This window comes from Aspergillus mulundensis (assembly GCF_003369625.1).
Source record: "Aspergillus mulundensis strain DSM 5745 chromosome Unknown scaffold_13, whole genome shotgun sequence".
Taxonomy (NCBI): Eukaryota; Fungi; Ascomycota; class Eurotiomycetes; order Eurotiales; family Aspergillaceae; genus Aspergillus; species Aspergillus mulundensis.
The window spans coordinates 742,822-760,005 of NW_020797901.1; the positions used below are offsets into that span (position 1 = coordinate 742,822).

Consider the following 17,184-nt stretch of genomic DNA (forward strand, 5'->3'; position numbering starts at 1 on the left):
CGCTTCCTCCAGCCGCGATATGACGAGGATGTTCGCTTACGGAGTATTCCTTCAGCTTCCCAGCCATTTGGATGAGAGAAACACCACCGAGATTCACCCTCGGCGCCCGCTGCATGCGGTTAGAGCCATTGTGGACACTGGTCGAGAACGCGCATGGACCAGCCGCTATCCCCAGACTACTGCACGCTTTGACAGGGATCTTAAACACGTCTCTTTCCTCAAATAGCAAGGTCGTGGCTCCGCCCCTGTCCATAATTCTCCGTAGATGCCGGTCGGGCAGGGATTAGAACAAAGTACGACCGCGTGGCTTTGATGAATTCCACGTTTCTATGGGGAACATTGCAGGAGAAGTTCGCTGCAGACGTTTATTTACAGGGATTTACACTTCAGGGCAAGGAGATGAAGCCAATCAGGGAGAAAAAGTCCCAGCCGAAGCCCTCGGTTTCTACCATGTGCCCGTGCCCCAGTGTGGTCATTTTCTCTTGAATGCAGAGGGACCGGTCACCGATAAAAGGTACCTTCAGCCCAGACCGAGGTTACCCATCTCATCCTTAGTCTCTACTGCATGAGAATCAGTCCAATACCCTTATCCCAAGAAGGCAATTAACGGCCATCCTGCATTACGAGTCCCACTCTCGGCAGCAGTATGGTCTGACGAGTCAATGCTTGGTCTAGGGGCAAACCCCGAAGCGGGCTGGGATGCCAGTGAACGGGCCGGCGCAGATGAATCAATTCGAGTCCAACTTCTATTATTACAATCGAGCTGTTGGCACTTATCTTCCCTCCTTATCTGGTTCTGAACGCAATCACCTCCTGAGACTGACAGCCCTCAACCATCCAAGTCTCAGCCCATGCCATGTCTTCAGACCTCACGCCTGCCTACCTGGCAGAAGACCGCAGCCGGCCCGCCCTAATCGGCATCTGGGTCGTGACCGCGCTGTCGGCCGTCGTCGTGCTCGTGCGGCTTTACGCGCGCAGAGTCCTGATCCGCGGGCTGGGCTGGGACGACCTCTTCATCGTGCTTGCGCAGGTACGCCGTCTGATCCTGGGTGTTAGCTGTCCAGCAACACCTTTGCTAATCATCCATCGGGCGATAGCTAGTAAGCTGGGCAACAACGGCCCTGTGCACGCAAATCCTGCGCCACGGCTCAGGCCGGCATCTGCGCGCCCTGATCCTCGAGTCCCCCGAGAGCCTAGTCAAGATGTACAAGTGGCTCGTCACAACGCAGATGGTGTACATGTTCAACCTGTATCTGTGCCGTGTCTCCGGACTCACATTCTACGCGCGCCTGAACCCCATGCCGCGCTTCATCTTCTACCTGCGCCTTTCGTTTGCATTTGTGAGCGCCGTCTGGGTCGCGCAGACTCTCATCATTGCGTTCCAGTGTATCCCGCTCGAGGCGCTGTGGGACCAGAGCGTTAAGGGACGGTGCATTGGGTCCGGCGTGACGTTTATTTCGACGGGGGCGTTGACGATCGCGTGCGATTCGCTGATTTTGCTTCTGCCCATTCGGATTGTGATGGGGTTGCAGGCGAAGACGGCGAGGAAGGTGGCGCTGTTGGGGATATTGTGTTTTGGGATTTTGTGAGTTTTCTGTCCTGTCCAGATTGATTTTCTAAGCAATGGATGGCTAATCGGAATGCTTTGTAGTGCCGTCGTGTATGTCCTCGTCGCTATCTTCTTCCCAAGGTTATACAATTGGAACCCCAGCTAACATATACCCCCAGAACGTCCGTCCTCCGCATGATCTCCATGATCGTCGCCGTCGACAACGAAGCCGACGCAACCTGGTACTTCTCGCCCGTGGTCGCCTGGACCTGCGCCGAAGTCAGCGCCGCCATCGTCGCGCTCTCCCTGCCCGCCCTGCGCTCCATCTTCGGCTTCTTCAAGGAGCGCTCGACCCGTGACCAGAGCAATTCATATCCACATGCGAGCTCGGGGTCGCGCGGGATCGGACTGGAGTCTGTTTCCAAGAGCAGCACGAAGCAGGCGCGCGTGTTTCATGGGAGCGGGATCTACGATAATACGGTTGATATTGGGGTTGCGAGGAGTCCGAGTCAGGAGGTTCTTTGGGATGGGTATGAGAATGGGGCGGCTGTGAATGGAGAGTATGGCAGGAGGGCTGGGGGGAAGGGGAGTCCGAGGGAGATTCGGGTGACGGAGACGGTGGATGTGGAGGTTGGGAGGGGGTAGGGGTAGACCTACCATACCTCTAACGCTCACTGTTGTTTCATTTGTTTGATATCCAGGATAAAAACCGTTCCGTTCGGCGCTGTGGCATGGTTCGTCAGAGGTATTACCCCGACATTGAAAGTGTAGCGGATCGAGATAGCCCAGCCCGAGATTACCAGGGGGCTGCGACGCCATTGAACTCAAACTAGCCAGTCGGAGTCGAGTCCGAGGCTGAAAGGTCGAGTAGATACCTATATGGGTATGGTCTCTTCATAGGTATGCTACCCCAGCCGCATGCAGCCCCTTTCAGTGTCTGCGGCAGGGCACCCTGCGATGCAAGACTAGGGTATTGCGCTACTCTGCATGCCTACCTGACTCTTGCAATGTGAAAATGGCAATGGCTAAAACTGGCCCGGGGCTGTGCCGAGATGCACAATTCATAATAGAGAAGGCGCAGATAAGCCAGAGAAGGCAGAGTGATTTCCAATATTAACCACTGGTCAGCGTCCTTTATAGAAGAGACAATGCTCAAACAGCATACATGTAATGCCATTGAATTGCCCCGAGAATCCTAGTAGCCATCCCAATTCTCCTGCGCCCAGTACTCCTCAGCCGTGACCAGCCGCCCCTTGACACCCTCCAACTCCCTCGCATCAACCATCACGTCCCCCTCCCCAACAGTCCCCCACGTCCTCGGCGCTCCAGCAACCTCAAAGAATTTGATCATAAGCCCGAGCTCAGTCCCCAGGGGCCCGTAAAGCTCCCCGTACTGCTCTAGTGAAATAGATAAAACACGTAACTTCCCCTTCCCAGCGATCTCCGCCCATTTCGAGAAATACTCCTGCAGCGGATACGCGCCTGTCGTGACGTGCACGTACCGACCTCCTTTGGGACCGGCGGGAACTTTGTCCTCGGGGTAGGGATATTCCAGGAGCCCGGCGACGGTGACGCCGATGTTCGTCACTGGGCCCAGCGAGGTGAGATGCGCTGAGGAGTTGGCGGGGAGGGGCAGGATATACTGTTTAGCTGCCCTCTGCGCGAACATTAGCTGACCAGCACTCGATGAAGGGGAAGGGAACCCCATACCGAGTAAACAGGCGTAAAAGGCGGAAACGCAAGATTACTCGCATAGACGCCCGTGAGTAAAAGTACAGCCTTGGGATTCAAAACCGCATCGCTCTTAATGTACGCATCGATATCGCCCTTCGCGTCGAAATGCGGCACTCCCACTTCTCCCCCCGTCAAATCCCGCGCCGCCGGCAGCGTACTCCAGAAGTACGTTTCCAGCGTGGGGATGTCTCTCGCAGCGCGCGCAAGCTTCACGCCCCGCTCGTACTCAATCTGCATGCACTTTTCTGGACCGACGCCTCTGGCAAAGGGCTCGTAGAAATCCGTCACGGCGAAGATGGCGGTTGCGCCGGTGAAGGCGAGCCTGAGGCTCTCTTCGTCGTCGAAGGACGCGGATACCATCTCGATACCGCGTGTGGTTAGGGCTTGGGCCTTAGGGCTGGCAGTGTTGCGGGTTACGCCGCGGATTTTCCAGGGGGTTTTAGGGTTGGCGGCGAGCAAGGCGTCGATTACGCTGGAGCCTTGGGCGCCTGTTGCGCCGGTGACGACGAGGAGGTTTGGCATTGTGAGGAGGTATAGTATGGTTAGATTGCGCGGAAGATAAAGTCAAAGATGGATTTTGCATGCTGGTATGGCGGGGTGGGGGGGGTAAATATAGGTACCCATTTCCGGGTGTTGATCCAGGGTTCAAGGTCGTGTTACTCTGCGCATGAGTCCTTGGTAAGGATGATAGTGCTGCAGTCCGCCAATGAAGGCAGGTCATGCAATGTGCCCAATAGCAGCAAGCCGTGCTCATTGGAGGATCATCAGCGTGACTGAATGTGCGATCACTAATCAGCAGAAGAATGTCAGCGTGCATCAGCTACTCTACAGTGGAAACGGCCTGGGCGCTACAAATCAATAAATAGCCCCAGCAGATAGAGCTCGTATTATTCGAGGATTGAGCGCTTTCTAGGCAGTTGCAGGCGCCCATGCTGGGCGGTTGCACGAGTGCTATCCAACCATCGTCATGCTTCCTTGCCAGTAGAGTTTTATCAGTAATCACATATCCCAGATACTTGAACCTTTATATCTAATCTGTATCAACATACCTACCCAGCTCGGATCTCCCACATAGAGGGATCTTTGGCCCATGTCTGTGACACTTATGACTGTCTGCTTGAATGCCCATCTAATATCTCAAACCAACTATTGTCTAACGATGTTGTCATTCCTCGAAAACGGCCGCTTCCGATACTGCCTGGATTCTGTCCCATGCAGTGCGCGAAGCCAAGACTGCTAGTAGCTAGTAGCGACCTGTGGAAGACCCCTGGGCATAGCCCTGTGGGTGGGATCCAGATCTGAGGGTCCATTCGATCACTTCATAGCCAGTCATGCTGGTTGGGATCTTACGTCTGCAGGGATTTGCGCTAGAGCTTTACGGGATGCCGTGTAATATAATTATTGAACAATAATCAGTCCGTCGAACTCCTTTGGCACAAGTGAATTCGTTGCCATTGTCCATAGCCCTCATTAGATGTTCTAGCACCCATATATTCAACGTTGACCAGAACACACCTCCCAACTCCCATACCTCTCCATGTAGCTCTTCCGTACCCCGAGTGTCTCTACCCATGCTTCCAGGCTCTCCACAAACCCCCTCAGTCAAACCGTATACCTAAAGAAACTCGCACTATCCCCCCTCTCCCTCTCCGCCGCCCTCTCAGCCTCCGAGTACTCAGCCGGCGGCTTAAACTCGCGATCGCGGCGCGCATTCTCCCGTCTCAGATAAACCGTCATGATACTGCACAGGATCGTCGACATGGTCAAACACCCAATCAGCGTGCCGTGCCCAATGCGGTAGTGCGGCCGGTCCTGGCTCCGGTAGATGAAACTCGACAGCACACCCCCCAAGTTCCCGCAGCCGACGTGCATTGCGATGCCGACAGACCGCTTGAACGACCCGCCGATGTTGTTCCCGTTCCAGGCCACGCCCTGCGGGACGTTCGGGTAGATTCCAGACGCGGCGAAGAAGGTGCCTGCGTATTTGACGCCGTTGTTGTCCGAGGAGATGAGCATTATGAAGCCGATTATGCTGGACGGACGTCAGTGTCAGCGGCCACTCGTGCATCGCTAGGTAAGTCAAGATGGGAAACGGGAGGAACATACGCAACGACATTAAAGAAAATCATATAAAGCCCCCTCTGCCCCTGGCGATCCGCCAAAAACCCACCCCCGATGCAGAAAACACACGCAACCACATACGGCGGCACCGTCATCAGCTGCGCCTCGTGGTTCTGGTACCCCAGACTCGACACGATGGTCGGCAGGAACAGCGAGAACGAGTACAGCGGCGTGTACACGCCGACCGTCACGAACATGTGCACCCAGATCTTCCAGTCCTTGACGGCGTCCCAGAAGTACTTCATGTTGTACTCGTCCGCGAGAGAAGACCGGTCTTCTTGCAGACGGCGCTCGACTTCGGCTTTTTCCGGCGCGGACAGGAATTTCGCGGTGGAGGGGTAGTCGTTCATTACGTAGAAGGAGGCGATTGCTGCGCGGCCATTGTTAGCGGTCCATGGGGATGATAAGGCAGGGGAAAGGATAGACGCACCAACAACAAACGTCAGAATACCCTCGATAATGAAAATCCACGCCCATCCGCCCTTCCCCCCAATCCCGTCCATCTCGCCGATTCCGCGCGCAAGCAGGCCCCCAAATGCGCCTGCTGCCGTGGCCGCCGAGAAGAAGATCGCCATGCGCAGACCGCACTCGTGCCGCTTGTACCACATCGTTATACTGCGTCCCCGTCATTAGCACCGCGCTTGGATGACGAGAGGCGGGGTGACATACTAGAATGTAACGCCAGGGAACAGTCCACCCTCCGCGATACCGAGCGCCGCGCGCGCGACGAGGAGCCCGGCGTAGTTCTCCACTAGACCCATGAGCGAGCAGACGATTGCCCAGGCGATCATGATCGAGGGGATCCAGAGGGATGGGCGCGAGCGCTTCATCATGATGTTCGAGGGGATTTCGGCGGCGACGTAGAAGGGGAAGAAGATGGCGAGGGCGACCTACACGTGCGAATTGGTTAGTCCGGCGATCCATGAGTTGGGGGAGGTGGAGGTTGGTGTGTTTACATTGTAGTCGAGGCCTGACATGCCCAGGTCCTCTTCGAGGCCGGCGAGACGGGCATTGCCGATGTTGGTGCGGTCGAGGAAACTCAGCCTATATCGGACTCGTTAGTGGACGTTTCTTTGGGTATACAATATGGGAGGGATGGGTGCGGCATACAAATAAAGCAAAGCCAACCACGGAATCAACACAAGATCGATCTTGCGAATCAACTTCTTCGTCGCGGACGTGTCAAACCCGCCAGCAACGGAATTCGAGCCGCGCTCTAGCTCCTCGCTGCTCCCGGCGTCAAGAGGGACCTTCTTCTCCTCCGTGGTGCCCGACATATCGAAATCAATGGGACGCACGCAAAAGAAGGAGCAGAGAAATGAAAAAGAAGAGGGTAAGACAACAGGGCCAGCCTTATTGCGTTGCGGGGGGACAGGCCCACTTATACCCCATCCATAAGGGTTGATCAGCATCAGCGCCGGGGCCCCTTGCTCCAGTCTCCAGTCTCCACCTTTCCAATCGAACTGAGCCTGACCGAGCAAAGCTGGGATCCCCTGCGTGGACCGGTCGCGTTACGGTTGAGCGCACCCTTGCGGCATGCGTATGCCACAGCGGAGGAATGGACGGGCCTGGCCAGTGAGCGTAAGGGATCTGTCATCTTCCAGCCGTCCAGCCAATGCGCGCGTGCGGAACTGTCTCGGCGAGATGGGAATAGGCTCAAGGGAAGAGATAAGCAAGGAATGGGGATCCTGGACCAAGTCCCAAGACGTTGAGGGCTGGGCTTGCTCAACAACCCTACCCCGGGCGTCAGCTTGGCTGGGGTTTGACGCACCGAACTTCGAAGCGAGCAGACATGCAGGGTCAGCCGCACAGGAGCCATCCCATCTCCATTGGCATACCCTCCTCCGTAAACATGAGATCTGCGATCACCCGGCTGGGATTTAAACGCGTTACCCCCCGAAAACCACCCCAGCCAGCAACCCTCACTGAGTCACTACTAGGGCTGTATCACAGACTCGAAGTTAAGCCAACTCAGCTGCACTGCCAATCCGTGCTACACACGACGCAGGTAAGCTGCCGTGAGACAGCCCTTACCAATCACATTCGCTCCAGACCCTCTAGAAGGCCTTGGCGCTTGGCGGCGCAATTTTGGGGCTCGGTGACAGGTTGGCGCGCTGACGAGGTGCGAAGGATTCTGGTGTAAGACGGGACGTACTTATCGAGAGTCGCCGTGTGGCCTCTGTGGCGGCTTCCAAGGCGCCGTAGAGCGGATGGGGGTATTCCTCCGGCTTGTCTTCCTTTTCTCCTGCGGGGACCCCGGACGGATGGGTTGAGTTACGAGTAAGAAGGATGAGGATGAGGATGAGATTGATGGGCTTGGCGAGGTGGATGAGATGGTGAGGAGGAGGAAGGAAGTGGCTGGGTGATGGGCGTTGCTTCGATTTTTGGTTATGGGACAAGGTTCGAACTGATGACGCCGGGTGAGTGATGGTAGCACAGTCAATGCAAGGGATATGGAAAAGAACCTTAAGGCTGGCAAGACTCAAAGCAGGAACTGGCACTGGCAGTATCTGCAACTGTCAGCAACCTGCCAACCCCTATCTCCAATCTCGATATCCCCGCCTCCGCAATATCAAAAAGATCACGGCCCCTCAGTCAGCCACAGCTTGGCAGTCTATCTTGGCAAATCCGGGGGAGTATTCTGGGGAAATACGAGCCGAGCCTGCTGGCCACTCCTTGGCCATCCTGTCACTGCTCTGGAGGCTTGGAACAGCTCGCCTGGAATGGTTCTTCGCGATGCCCGCTTGGCAAATAGCCCCGGTGTATATTTCTCCGATGATATATTAAGGCGACCGTCTCAAATAATGAACTAAGGTAGATGATGTTTCATGATTTCTCACTTCACCCTCAAAGTGGTATCTCCGTACGACTGATCGGAGACGTTCGCGGCTTGGCTGGAGCAGACGTACTTTATATATATCAGGCCAATATATAGGTATACAAATCTAGGGCAACAGAGACATGCAGCATCTACAAGAAGTAAACATGACACCAAAACAAAATAACCCACAAGATATACAACATCAAACCAAATCATAAAGCCAAGTCTCTCGCCAGCAAGAGACCCTCCCCATCCCCACGAAGTGACACCTTCTACCGACAAGACTTAATAGCAACACAAGCCTCATACGGCTCCTCCTCTAGAAAATCGTGCATAAACCGCGCAACATCCTTCTTAAACTCGCGCCGGAACTTCTGGCAGTGCCCGGCAAGGTACATCTGCCCGCGACACGCCTTGTCCAGCGCATACCGGAAGAACTGCGGGTTCTCGGCGACGGTCTTCATGCGCAGGATGCGGCTCTCAACGCGCGAGACGTAGTGCACGCAGTCGACGCATTCTTCGGCTTGCGAGGCGGACATGATGGGGTCCGGTTTGCGGGTAGTTACAAAGGCTGGGGTGGTAGTGTTAGTGGGAGGGGGAAAAAGGGAAAGGGGAGGGGGGATACCGATTGTGAGGATTATGAGGAGGAAAGTAGATAGGCATGTTGTTAGCGATGGCAGTTTGAATCTCATGGTCAGGGCGGGGATGGCCATGGCGACGAGAGCTGGAGACAAGGGAAGACCGAGCTGGACGGTCGCGAGGTCGGAGAGGAGGGGAAGCACGCTAGCTGGAAGCGGTTAGTGTGGCCTATTTATAGCTCTCTCTCTACAAGGTTGTTGAAAAGCTTCATTTTCGACAAACTAGGAGATTTGCTGCTAGCTGTAGTTATGTCAGCTGGAAATAAGTGCTTTGCTGCTCTGCTACAGATAGCTCACTCTATTTTTATAGTCAGCTCTCTCCATGCTAATATCATCGACCAATAGCGGATCCGGTTTCCAGATTCCATTGAAAGTGTAACTGATGGTATATCAGCCAGATTATGGTGGCCATGATGACTGTATTGAATTTCCAGGTTGCTGAATATTGGTAATGCTGCCTACTGTCGAATCACCGAGCGAAGCTGGGTCGACTTCTATTCACCTTCTAGCCCATCTCTTGATGATATCACTCCCTATTCACAGCAAGCTCATCCGCTCCTGCAGGCAAAACCAGACATACTCCTGCCATTCCATTCACTCTGACAGTGACTTTTTCTTGCACTCCCGAAGATGGCTCTCCTTCCTAGCGCCTATAAAAGGCTTCATTCAGTTCTCTTAAGACCGTCTTCTTCCATCATCATCATCACCATTTCATTTCACATCATTTCTCATTCTTACTCTGTTCGAATCTGTCAAATTCCGAAATGAAGACATCGTCAGCTCTTAAGATACTGCTTAGCCTTGCTAAACTCTGTCTCAATCTGCTCAGCGTGATCTCGTCGTGATAGATCATTCTCATCCAAGTATGAATATCGTCAACATGCAGACCCAAAAGACCAACCCGAAGTCCCCTCTCTTCCAAATGACTCTCCCGCCCACCACCATCGACGACCTCCCCGACGATATCCTCCACAAGATCTCCATCCAGCTGATCGAAGCATCACCCCATACCCCCTCCGCCCTCGCCCCTCTCTGCCGCGTCAACCAGCGCTGGAATACCCTCTTCACACCAACCCTCTACACCCACTTCACCTACAGCGGCGACCCATCCTCCATCCCCAAGCTCTGGTCCTTCCTCCGCACAATCCACCGGCGTCCGGACCTCGCATCGCTCGTCCACAGTCTCATCCTGACAACAACGCACCTCAATGAGCCGACTCTAGCGCAAGCCTACCACCCCGACTGGACGCGGTTCTTCAATATGCTTCGTGAGCTTGCAGCTGAGAATTACCACTGGGTTCTCGAGGCTTTGGCTGAGGGGGGCATGGCTGATCTGTACGATGATGTCTATGCTGCGTTCTTCCCGGCCCCGTCAGGACAGCAGCCGTGGGATATCGTGCACTGGGGAAAATACATCCAATCGCTCACGGCATTGGTCATGGCGCTCTGCCCCAATGTGACCAGGCTCGATGTGCATGTTCATCCGGACGACAAGTTCCTCAAGCGCACTCTCAACAGCGCAGTCGCATCGAGATCGCAGATGCAGCTGCTCAAGGACATAGATATGGATGCAGACTTGGATATCGCATTCGATACCGACGACGACGACAATGAGGTCCCCACCAGCCCCGATTCAACCATCAGCGGCCTGCCATTCCAGAATCTGCAAACCCTTATCTTGAGTCCGGCGTTTTCTTCTGTCCCAGGGAACAATTCGAACGCAGGTACTCTCGTCCTAGGCGACGAGTACCCCTTCCATCTACTCCCGAACCTGAAAGACCTGAGCATTCAAGGCCCCAACGCCAACATCCAAATCACACCAGGAACCCAAACCACCATGACACCAATCGAAACCCTAACCCTCTCCAACCTCCGAGTTCAGAACCTCCTCCCAGGTCTCGCAAGACTAGCTCTCCCAGAAGGCTCAACCCAAGCCCTAACAAGCAACCTCCGCAGCCTGACCCTAACCCTCCCAGACATCGGGGCGCAGAACAACAACGCCCGCCTCTACAGTCCCCTCTGGGCCGTGTTAAACCATCTCCGCAATCAACTCGTGGCCCTAGACGTCCAGCAAACCGTGAACGAGCACAACTGCACTCTAGACCTCGAGCTGGAGCCAGATTCATCTCGCTGGGCCCACAATCTCGACATGTGCACGTCTCTCTCGACGTTCCCAAAACTCACCCGTCTAAATGTATCGCTGTGGATCCTTGTCGCGCTGAACTGCACACATCCACACCCCTACCGGCTTATCTCGCATCTCCCGCCGAATGTCAAGGAGTTGGGAATTTACAATCACCCGCGTCTGCTGGATGTTATGTGGGAAGATGCGACGTTGCGTTTTAATCTGCCGTATGAGCTGGAGAATACGGTCCTCTGGAGCTCGAAGCGGTGCCTGGCCAAGGCTGTTATGCTCGAGGATGGCCGGTCGGTTGAGATTATGGATGCTGTGGCGGGGATGATGGGGGTTGGGGAACTGTTCGATTGAGCACCATACCGGTGATGCCACGATCATGGGACAAGGTACTTGGAAGAGATGATATGCCTGGTTCTACTGAGATATTATCACCCAGTTTCTCATTCTGCTTCTCTCCTTCATCTGTCTTCTTCCTTCATATGTCTTTTTCTTTTCTTTCTCTTACCAAATCTCTCTTCACTAGTCAACTTCAATATTTCAGTTTCGAAGTTTCGTATTAAAATAGCACTGTGCCGAAATATCTTCAAGATTACATTCACTATCCTATCTACTATGTGTTCTTTCTGATATCCAGGTACAACTGAGCCCTGATAATATTCTGAACGAGATAGCTACATATTTTCCAATGAGAATGCCTTGTGATACTAGCATAGTACAACCTTTATGGTAAATAGGCTATACTTGTGCTCGCAACCATGGAGGAAAATGATTATCGTGTAATGAATCCTGGGACAGCAGGACTGGGGTTTCCAGAAAAGTAAATGATAATTATAGCAGAGTATCAAGGTATTCAAGACGCCAACATCATGTCCCACGCTATGCAAAACGCTAAGAACAAGTAAAAGTCAGCGCGAAATTATGGATATATCTGGTTTAGTCAACCCAGGACCCCGGCATAACCTCCTCCTCGCGTTCGACCATCTCCCAAAACTCACCAACCAGTTCATCGATTGGATTCGTCACCCAGATCCGCCAGTCCTCCGGCTCGGGGCCATAAGCTATTTTGAGAATGCGAAACGGCAGCACGTCAATACTCTCACTTGTAAACCAAGAATATGATCTCAAAGGCCCAACATAAACAAGCACCTCGAGATCAAGGAGTGGGTCGGTCTCATGCACAAGCTGCTCCGTCGCACCGTAGGTTTCGAGGTCAACACCAGCAAGCTTCAGTTCAGTGACCCATTTTTGGAGGATGGGGTTGAAGTCGTAGCGCAATCGCCGAATTGCTCTCCAGTTCCGTACGTAGGACTGTAAGAACATGAGAAGTAGGGTGGCTGCTGTCCCACGTTCCCAAAGCCATGTTTTGTTCACGTCAGTACAAGCTGCAATGGCGTCTGAGAAGAGTGGTCGCCATTCGAGTGCTCGTTCTCTCTCAAACCCAAAGCTCACCCCCATACATACAATTATCTTGTCTAGAAGATCCCTGTTGTATTTATCATTCAGATCGAAAACATCCGGTTCGATACCCCCACCAAGGGCGATCTCTATCATGGAAGATGTTGCAGTAGTTGAACTGAGAGCCATGGCTCTTTCGAAGCGAAATTGGAGAGGTAAACTGGCATAGTTGTCAAAGGTTTGTTGCTGCATGAAAGTGAGGATTTCGGGTGGTCCACACAAGCCTCTCCCCCATGGATCCTCTTGCTGTCCGAGGTCTTCAAATGGATCATAACAATCCTTTGAGGCGTCAATCAATGTTCGCAGCCAACAGATGTCATCTGGTGATACGGTGTCCGGGAGGCCTCCTGACATAGAACGCGCGCAGAAGCCTTTCTCGTAATATTGAAGGGCGGTCCTGCCTATTATAAGCGAACGAAAGTATTTGCTGTTGCGAGCAAGACTCACAATCCTCCGTGGTCTGTATGGTCTGGATCAGCTCCGTTCTCGAGAAGCAGCTGGCAGACCTCAAGCTCATGCCAGTAGGCGGCATGCTGTAGCAAGTGAGTATAGACCCAAGCAGAAACCGTCTTGACCTACACTTAGGATACTCCTCCCCAAGTCGTCGCAATCCAACGGGGTTGCCAGACCAGCTGAAAAGAGTCTTTGAACTTCTTCAACATCACCCTTCCAGCAAGCATCCCATATGGGAGCGTTTCGTGGCACGATATTGCAGGACCGAATGCTAAATGTCCAGCCGGAATAGAGGCGCCTTAGCTGGAAATTCCAGAATTTGTCGATGACGATCAGAGGAGTGCGGAGCTGGAGCTTCCACGTCTGCTGTTCATTGCGCTGTGTTTTCCCCCTCCTTGTCTGGTAAAGGGATTGATCACTGTACTCTTTAGTTTCATGGATCTTTTTAGGCAAGATAATGGTCTTACTTTTGCTTGTGTGCTTCCATCTTCAACTTGCTCGTCTGACTGGTCTGGGTGCGTATTATCGAGCCCAGTTCCCGTAACGACGCACTGTAGACCGATCAGCATATGAGCTCCTTCAAACAGTGTATAACTCAATTGCCAGCCCCACCTGCAGTACGCCTGTTGAAGCAGCAGTAGCGTGCCTTTGATGTTATCCAGGTTCTGCCTCTGCGCTCGGATTTCATCTCTCTTCAACGCAAGCTTCACCATGGCGATCCTTCGTCCCGTGGCGGCGATCCGGTATTTCTCGATCTCGCGAATCAGAACTTCCAAGTCGCTCTGAAATGATGATAGCCGCCGCTGGGTAAGAGGGATGTTCATGAAGTCGAACATGTCCGGCGTCAAAGTTTGCAGCACACCTTGCACGATCTCGATCTCTTCAATCAAATCTTCCAACTCACGCGGGATCGATTTGATGAAGGCGCGAAGAGCCTTGAGTTTCTCGATGCTTGTGATAATGTGTTCGAGCAGGCTGAGGATGCTGATCGCGCTGGCCACGACGCCAAATGCTTCGGCCATTTTAGCGTGATCGTGGATCTTTTCGTAGTCTGGGCAGAACGGTAAGAAGAGGAAGATCGATGCGGGGCACTGGGCTGTCAGACGAACTTAAGGAGATCGAAACGAAACGCAAGGCTGCGGATTGTGGCTGTACGTAGGTATGCAGGCGCGCACAGCCTCGTCTGCACCTCCCAAGGCGCTGCTTACCACATCCATGCCACGTAGCACTCCGGAACAGGGAAAGTTGATCGAGACAGTGAGATTAATGCAAGACAGGTGCCGGGATATCGCAAGGCGATGGGTACCTATGGCAAGCATCGAAGCTGGATGTATTCGGGCGAACATATGTTGGGGAGAAGCGGGAATTAGCCTTCTACCGAGTAATATCGACGTACCAGGGGACCGTAGAAAGAGAAAAGATTCATCGACTTCTGAGTACAAGCCTTGGAAAGATGGATCAAAAGCATCGATGTCCACGGAAGAAAAAGAAACTCTTCACCCGGTCGGGCGCCACCAATCTTGCGGAAGAAGGAGCAAAGGCCGGACCACCTGCAGTCACCCTTGACATCCCAGGGCAAGTACGAGAAGCCGGAGACGCAGTTGCTCTTGAGCATTGCATATTCCGGTCGGAAACTACGAGCGAAAGCATGAGAAACACGTGTCATCAAAGGGCTAATAAAAACAAGCATTATTATACGGGTATAGTCTAACAACATCCATCCAAATCCCCAGTCCATACAGAAATCCACACACATACAGGACCTAGGCACATCCCCTAAAAGTGCGGCGCATTCAACGCCATCACACAAAGCAACCCAGCAATCAAACCCGCACAAGGCAGCGTCAACACCCAGCCCATAAAGATAAACGCAATCTGGCGCCAATTAATCGCCGCAAGATCATAGTTCATCAGCGCAACCCCAATCGCCGCACCCGTCAAACACTGCGTCGTGGACACAGGCAACCCAAGTCTACTCGCAAGAAGCACCGTCGTAGCGGCGCCCAATTCCGTCGCAAACCCCCGCGTCGGACTCATCTGCGTGATCTTGTTCCCCAACGCCCTCATAATATGGAACCCATAGAACCAAAACCCACCACCGAGCAACAGACCCGCAATAACAAGGAACCACACGGGCGTTCTGGCCTCCGTCTCAACAGACCCAGAGTTGAAGGTATGGTAGCTGCCCGCCCACGGCCCAACCGCATTCGCGACATCGTTCGACCCGTGCGCGATGCTCATCATCATGGCCGAGATCACCTGGCAGTACGTCCACATGTGCTCGACGCGGTCGTCGTAGCGGCGCGCGCGCGCGTGGATGTCGCGGAGGGCCTGGGAGTCGTGCGTGATGACGTCGCGGGTGACGCCCTGCAGGAGCCCGAATTTGGCGTACCCCAGCCACTTGCGCGGGTTGGACCAGGAGAGGGCGCGGACGGGGTCGAGGAAGCGCTCGTGCGGCTCGATGGGGCGGGTCTTGGGCGCGATTTCCGGGCTGGAGGTTAGGCTGGCTGGGTCGCGCTCGACGTCCGTGTCTTTTGCTTCCTTAAGATTGCCGTCGGTGGAGCCTGGGACGGTGGATTGGGAGGTCGGGTGTGTCTCGGCTCCGCCGGCGCGGACGACCCCGTATGCGTCTTCGTAGTGGTTTGTTATCGACCACTCGCCGGTGCGGGGGTAGTAGAGGGGTGGGTTTTCGGTCCAGAGGAGCGGGCCCAGCGGGATGTGGTAGAAGCGGACGCGGGGGTCGCGCTTGACGAGGCGGCGGTGGAAGTACGGCATGAAGAAGACGTAGCCGAGGAACAGGCAGCCGAAGAAGCAGCCCAGGACGATGCCCGTGGCTTTTCCGGCGCCGAATTCTTCGAGCGAGGGCGCGGTGGGCGCTTCGATTGTGATGAAGAGGGCGAGGATGCCGCCTGTTAGTGCGATGTACCAGGGGATCAGGCGGAGGGCCCATTTGAAGGGGTCGTCGCGCTCGAGGACGGAGTACTTGAGCGTTCCGAAGATGATGGCGGAGAACCCGCAGGCGATGGCGGGCGAGACGCCCCAGGATGCGGCGGTTTGGGAGACGCTCCCGCCTGTCCATTCCCAGGTGATGTCGGCTTGGGTTGCGAAGCCGACGCCGACGAGCGCGCCGATGATACTCTGTGTTGTGGAGACGGGCCAGCCGAGGAAGGTCGCGGTCGTCAGCCAGGCGGCGGAACCAACCTCCGCACAACCCATGGCAAGCATGTAGGTGCCGGGGTTGCCGATGAAGCGGTCGGGGGTGATGATGCCGGACTTGATGGTGTCGGTGACGCGGTCGCCGAGGGCAACGGCGCCAATGAACTCGGTGATGACGGCGAGGATGCCGACGTGCCACATCTTGAGAGTGCGGGCGGCGACGGAAGTGGCGTAGGCGTTGGCGACATCGTTGGCACCGTTACTGGCACAGCTGAAGACAAAGGCCATCGAGGTGATGGCCAGGATCCAGTCATACTTGGCGGTAAGTGGGTGAGGCATCTTGACGCAGGAGATGGATGTCAAGAAGACTACTATGGTAGAAGAAAGGCCTGAGCCGACGAGTGGTGCAGGTGAGAGCCATCGACAGCGGGCACAGAGCATTAAATACGCACGCTGTCGGGGCTGTCCGCCCGCGAGGCAAAAACGACTCAGACGAAGCTGCCAAGGGTCGCCCGGCAGGAATCATCTCGGACGGGCAGAACGTGAAGCTTGAGAGGGCCGGCATTGGCCCAGAGACAGCTCCAGAGGCAGCCAGGGCCAAGCGCATCCCAGAGGAGCGGACTTGGCAAGGACGCGGCTGCACAGCCAATCAGACGGGGATGCAGAGCACGTTCCTGAGCTTGTGGCCCACGTTGATCCTCAGGACTGAGCTTGTGGGCGTGATGATTGGGTGGTGCCGTGCCAACCCTCTTGGCGAGCCCTAACTCCTTCTCGGCAGCTGGGCACTCGACCTCTTCCCGACTGAACTGCGTAAGTCATGCATCAGGTGGCGGCTCGTGTTGGAACTCTGACACAACGTGGGGTGGTTGCAGCCTCCATCCTATCCACTTGCTCTGGTTCGAGTTCTCGCCGAGAGGCAGAATTTTCTTCCAAGCCGCACCATACCACAACACGATACACGTGCGGGAACTCAAGGCTCGTCAGGGCGCGAAATCTCGCGTACTTTGTCTCATCATATTCTGGAATCCTTCCTGCAGTCGCGTGGCCAGTCATCGTTTATGCCTGCATCGGTTGTCGCATGCATGCACGTCGGGCGGCTTCCATGCAGATTCTGGCGATT

General features: G+C 54.6%; 6 protein-coding genes across 6 annotated transcripts; 2 read left to right on the forward strand and 4 right to left on the reverse strand.

Annotated features, from left to right (window-relative positions):
- Positions 1–856: 856 nt before the first annotated feature.
- Positions 857–2,194, forward strand: DSM5745_09831 (uncharacterized protein; the record flags this gene model as incomplete). The annotated part of the gene is made up of 5 exons (XM_026751847.1): positions 857–1,030; positions 1,098–1,340; positions 1,425–1,585; positions 1,652–1,660; positions 1,729–2,194. The coding sequence occupies 5 exons, from the start codon at positions 857–859 to the stop codon at positions 2,192–2,194; spliced, it is 1,053 nt and encodes a 350-aa protein (XP_026599579.1).
- Positions 2,195–2,744: 550 nt separating this feature from the next.
- DSM5745_09832 (NAD(P)-binding) lies at positions 2,745–3,805 on the reverse strand (the record flags this gene model as incomplete). The annotated part of the gene is made up of 2 exons (XM_026751848.1): positions 2,745–3,206; positions 3,260–3,805. The coding sequence occupies 2 exons, from the start codon at positions 3,803–3,805 to the stop codon at positions 2,745–2,747; spliced, it is 1,008 nt and encodes a 335-aa protein (XP_026599580.1).
- Positions 3,806–4,885: 1,080 nt separating this feature from the next.
- On the reverse strand, positions 4,886–6,681 carry DSM5745_09833 (uncharacterized protein; the record flags this gene model as incomplete). The annotated part of the gene is made up of 6 exons (XM_026751849.1): positions 4,886–5,315; positions 5,486–5,774; positions 5,835–6,019; positions 6,074–6,294; positions 6,361–6,448; positions 6,515–6,681. The coding sequence occupies 6 exons, from the start codon at positions 6,679–6,681 to the stop codon at positions 4,886–4,888; spliced, it is 1,380 nt and encodes a 459-aa protein (XP_026599581.1).
- A 3,062-nt stretch (positions 6,682–9,743) lies between these two features.
- Positions 9,744–11,351, forward strand: DSM5745_09834 (uncharacterized protein; the record flags this gene model as incomplete). The annotated part of the gene is made up of 1 exon (XM_026751850.1): positions 9,744–11,351. One exon carries the CDS (start codon positions 9,744–9,746, stop codon positions 11,349–11,351), a length of 1,608 nt encoding a protein of 535 aa, XP_026599582.1.
- A 582-nt stretch (positions 11,352–11,933) lies between these two features.
- On the reverse strand, positions 11,934–13,930 carry DSM5745_09835 (ankyrin repeat domain-containing protein; the record flags this gene model as incomplete). The annotated part of the gene is made up of 5 exons (XM_026751851.1): positions 11,934–12,852; positions 12,903–12,988; positions 13,035–13,326; positions 13,376–13,459; positions 13,521–13,930. The coding sequence occupies 5 exons, from the start codon at positions 13,928–13,930 to the stop codon at positions 11,934–11,936; spliced, it is 1,791 nt and encodes a 596-aa protein (XP_026599583.1).
- A 754-nt stretch (positions 13,931–14,684) lies between these two features.
- Positions 14,685–16,403, reverse strand: DSM5745_09836 (Phosphate transporter; the record flags this gene model as incomplete). The annotated part of the gene is made up of 1 exon (XM_026751852.1): positions 14,685–16,403. One exon carries the CDS (start codon positions 16,401–16,403, stop codon positions 14,685–14,687), a length of 1,719 nt encoding a protein of 572 aa, XP_026599584.1.
- Between the last annotated feature and the right edge of the window lie 781 nt (positions 16,404–17,184).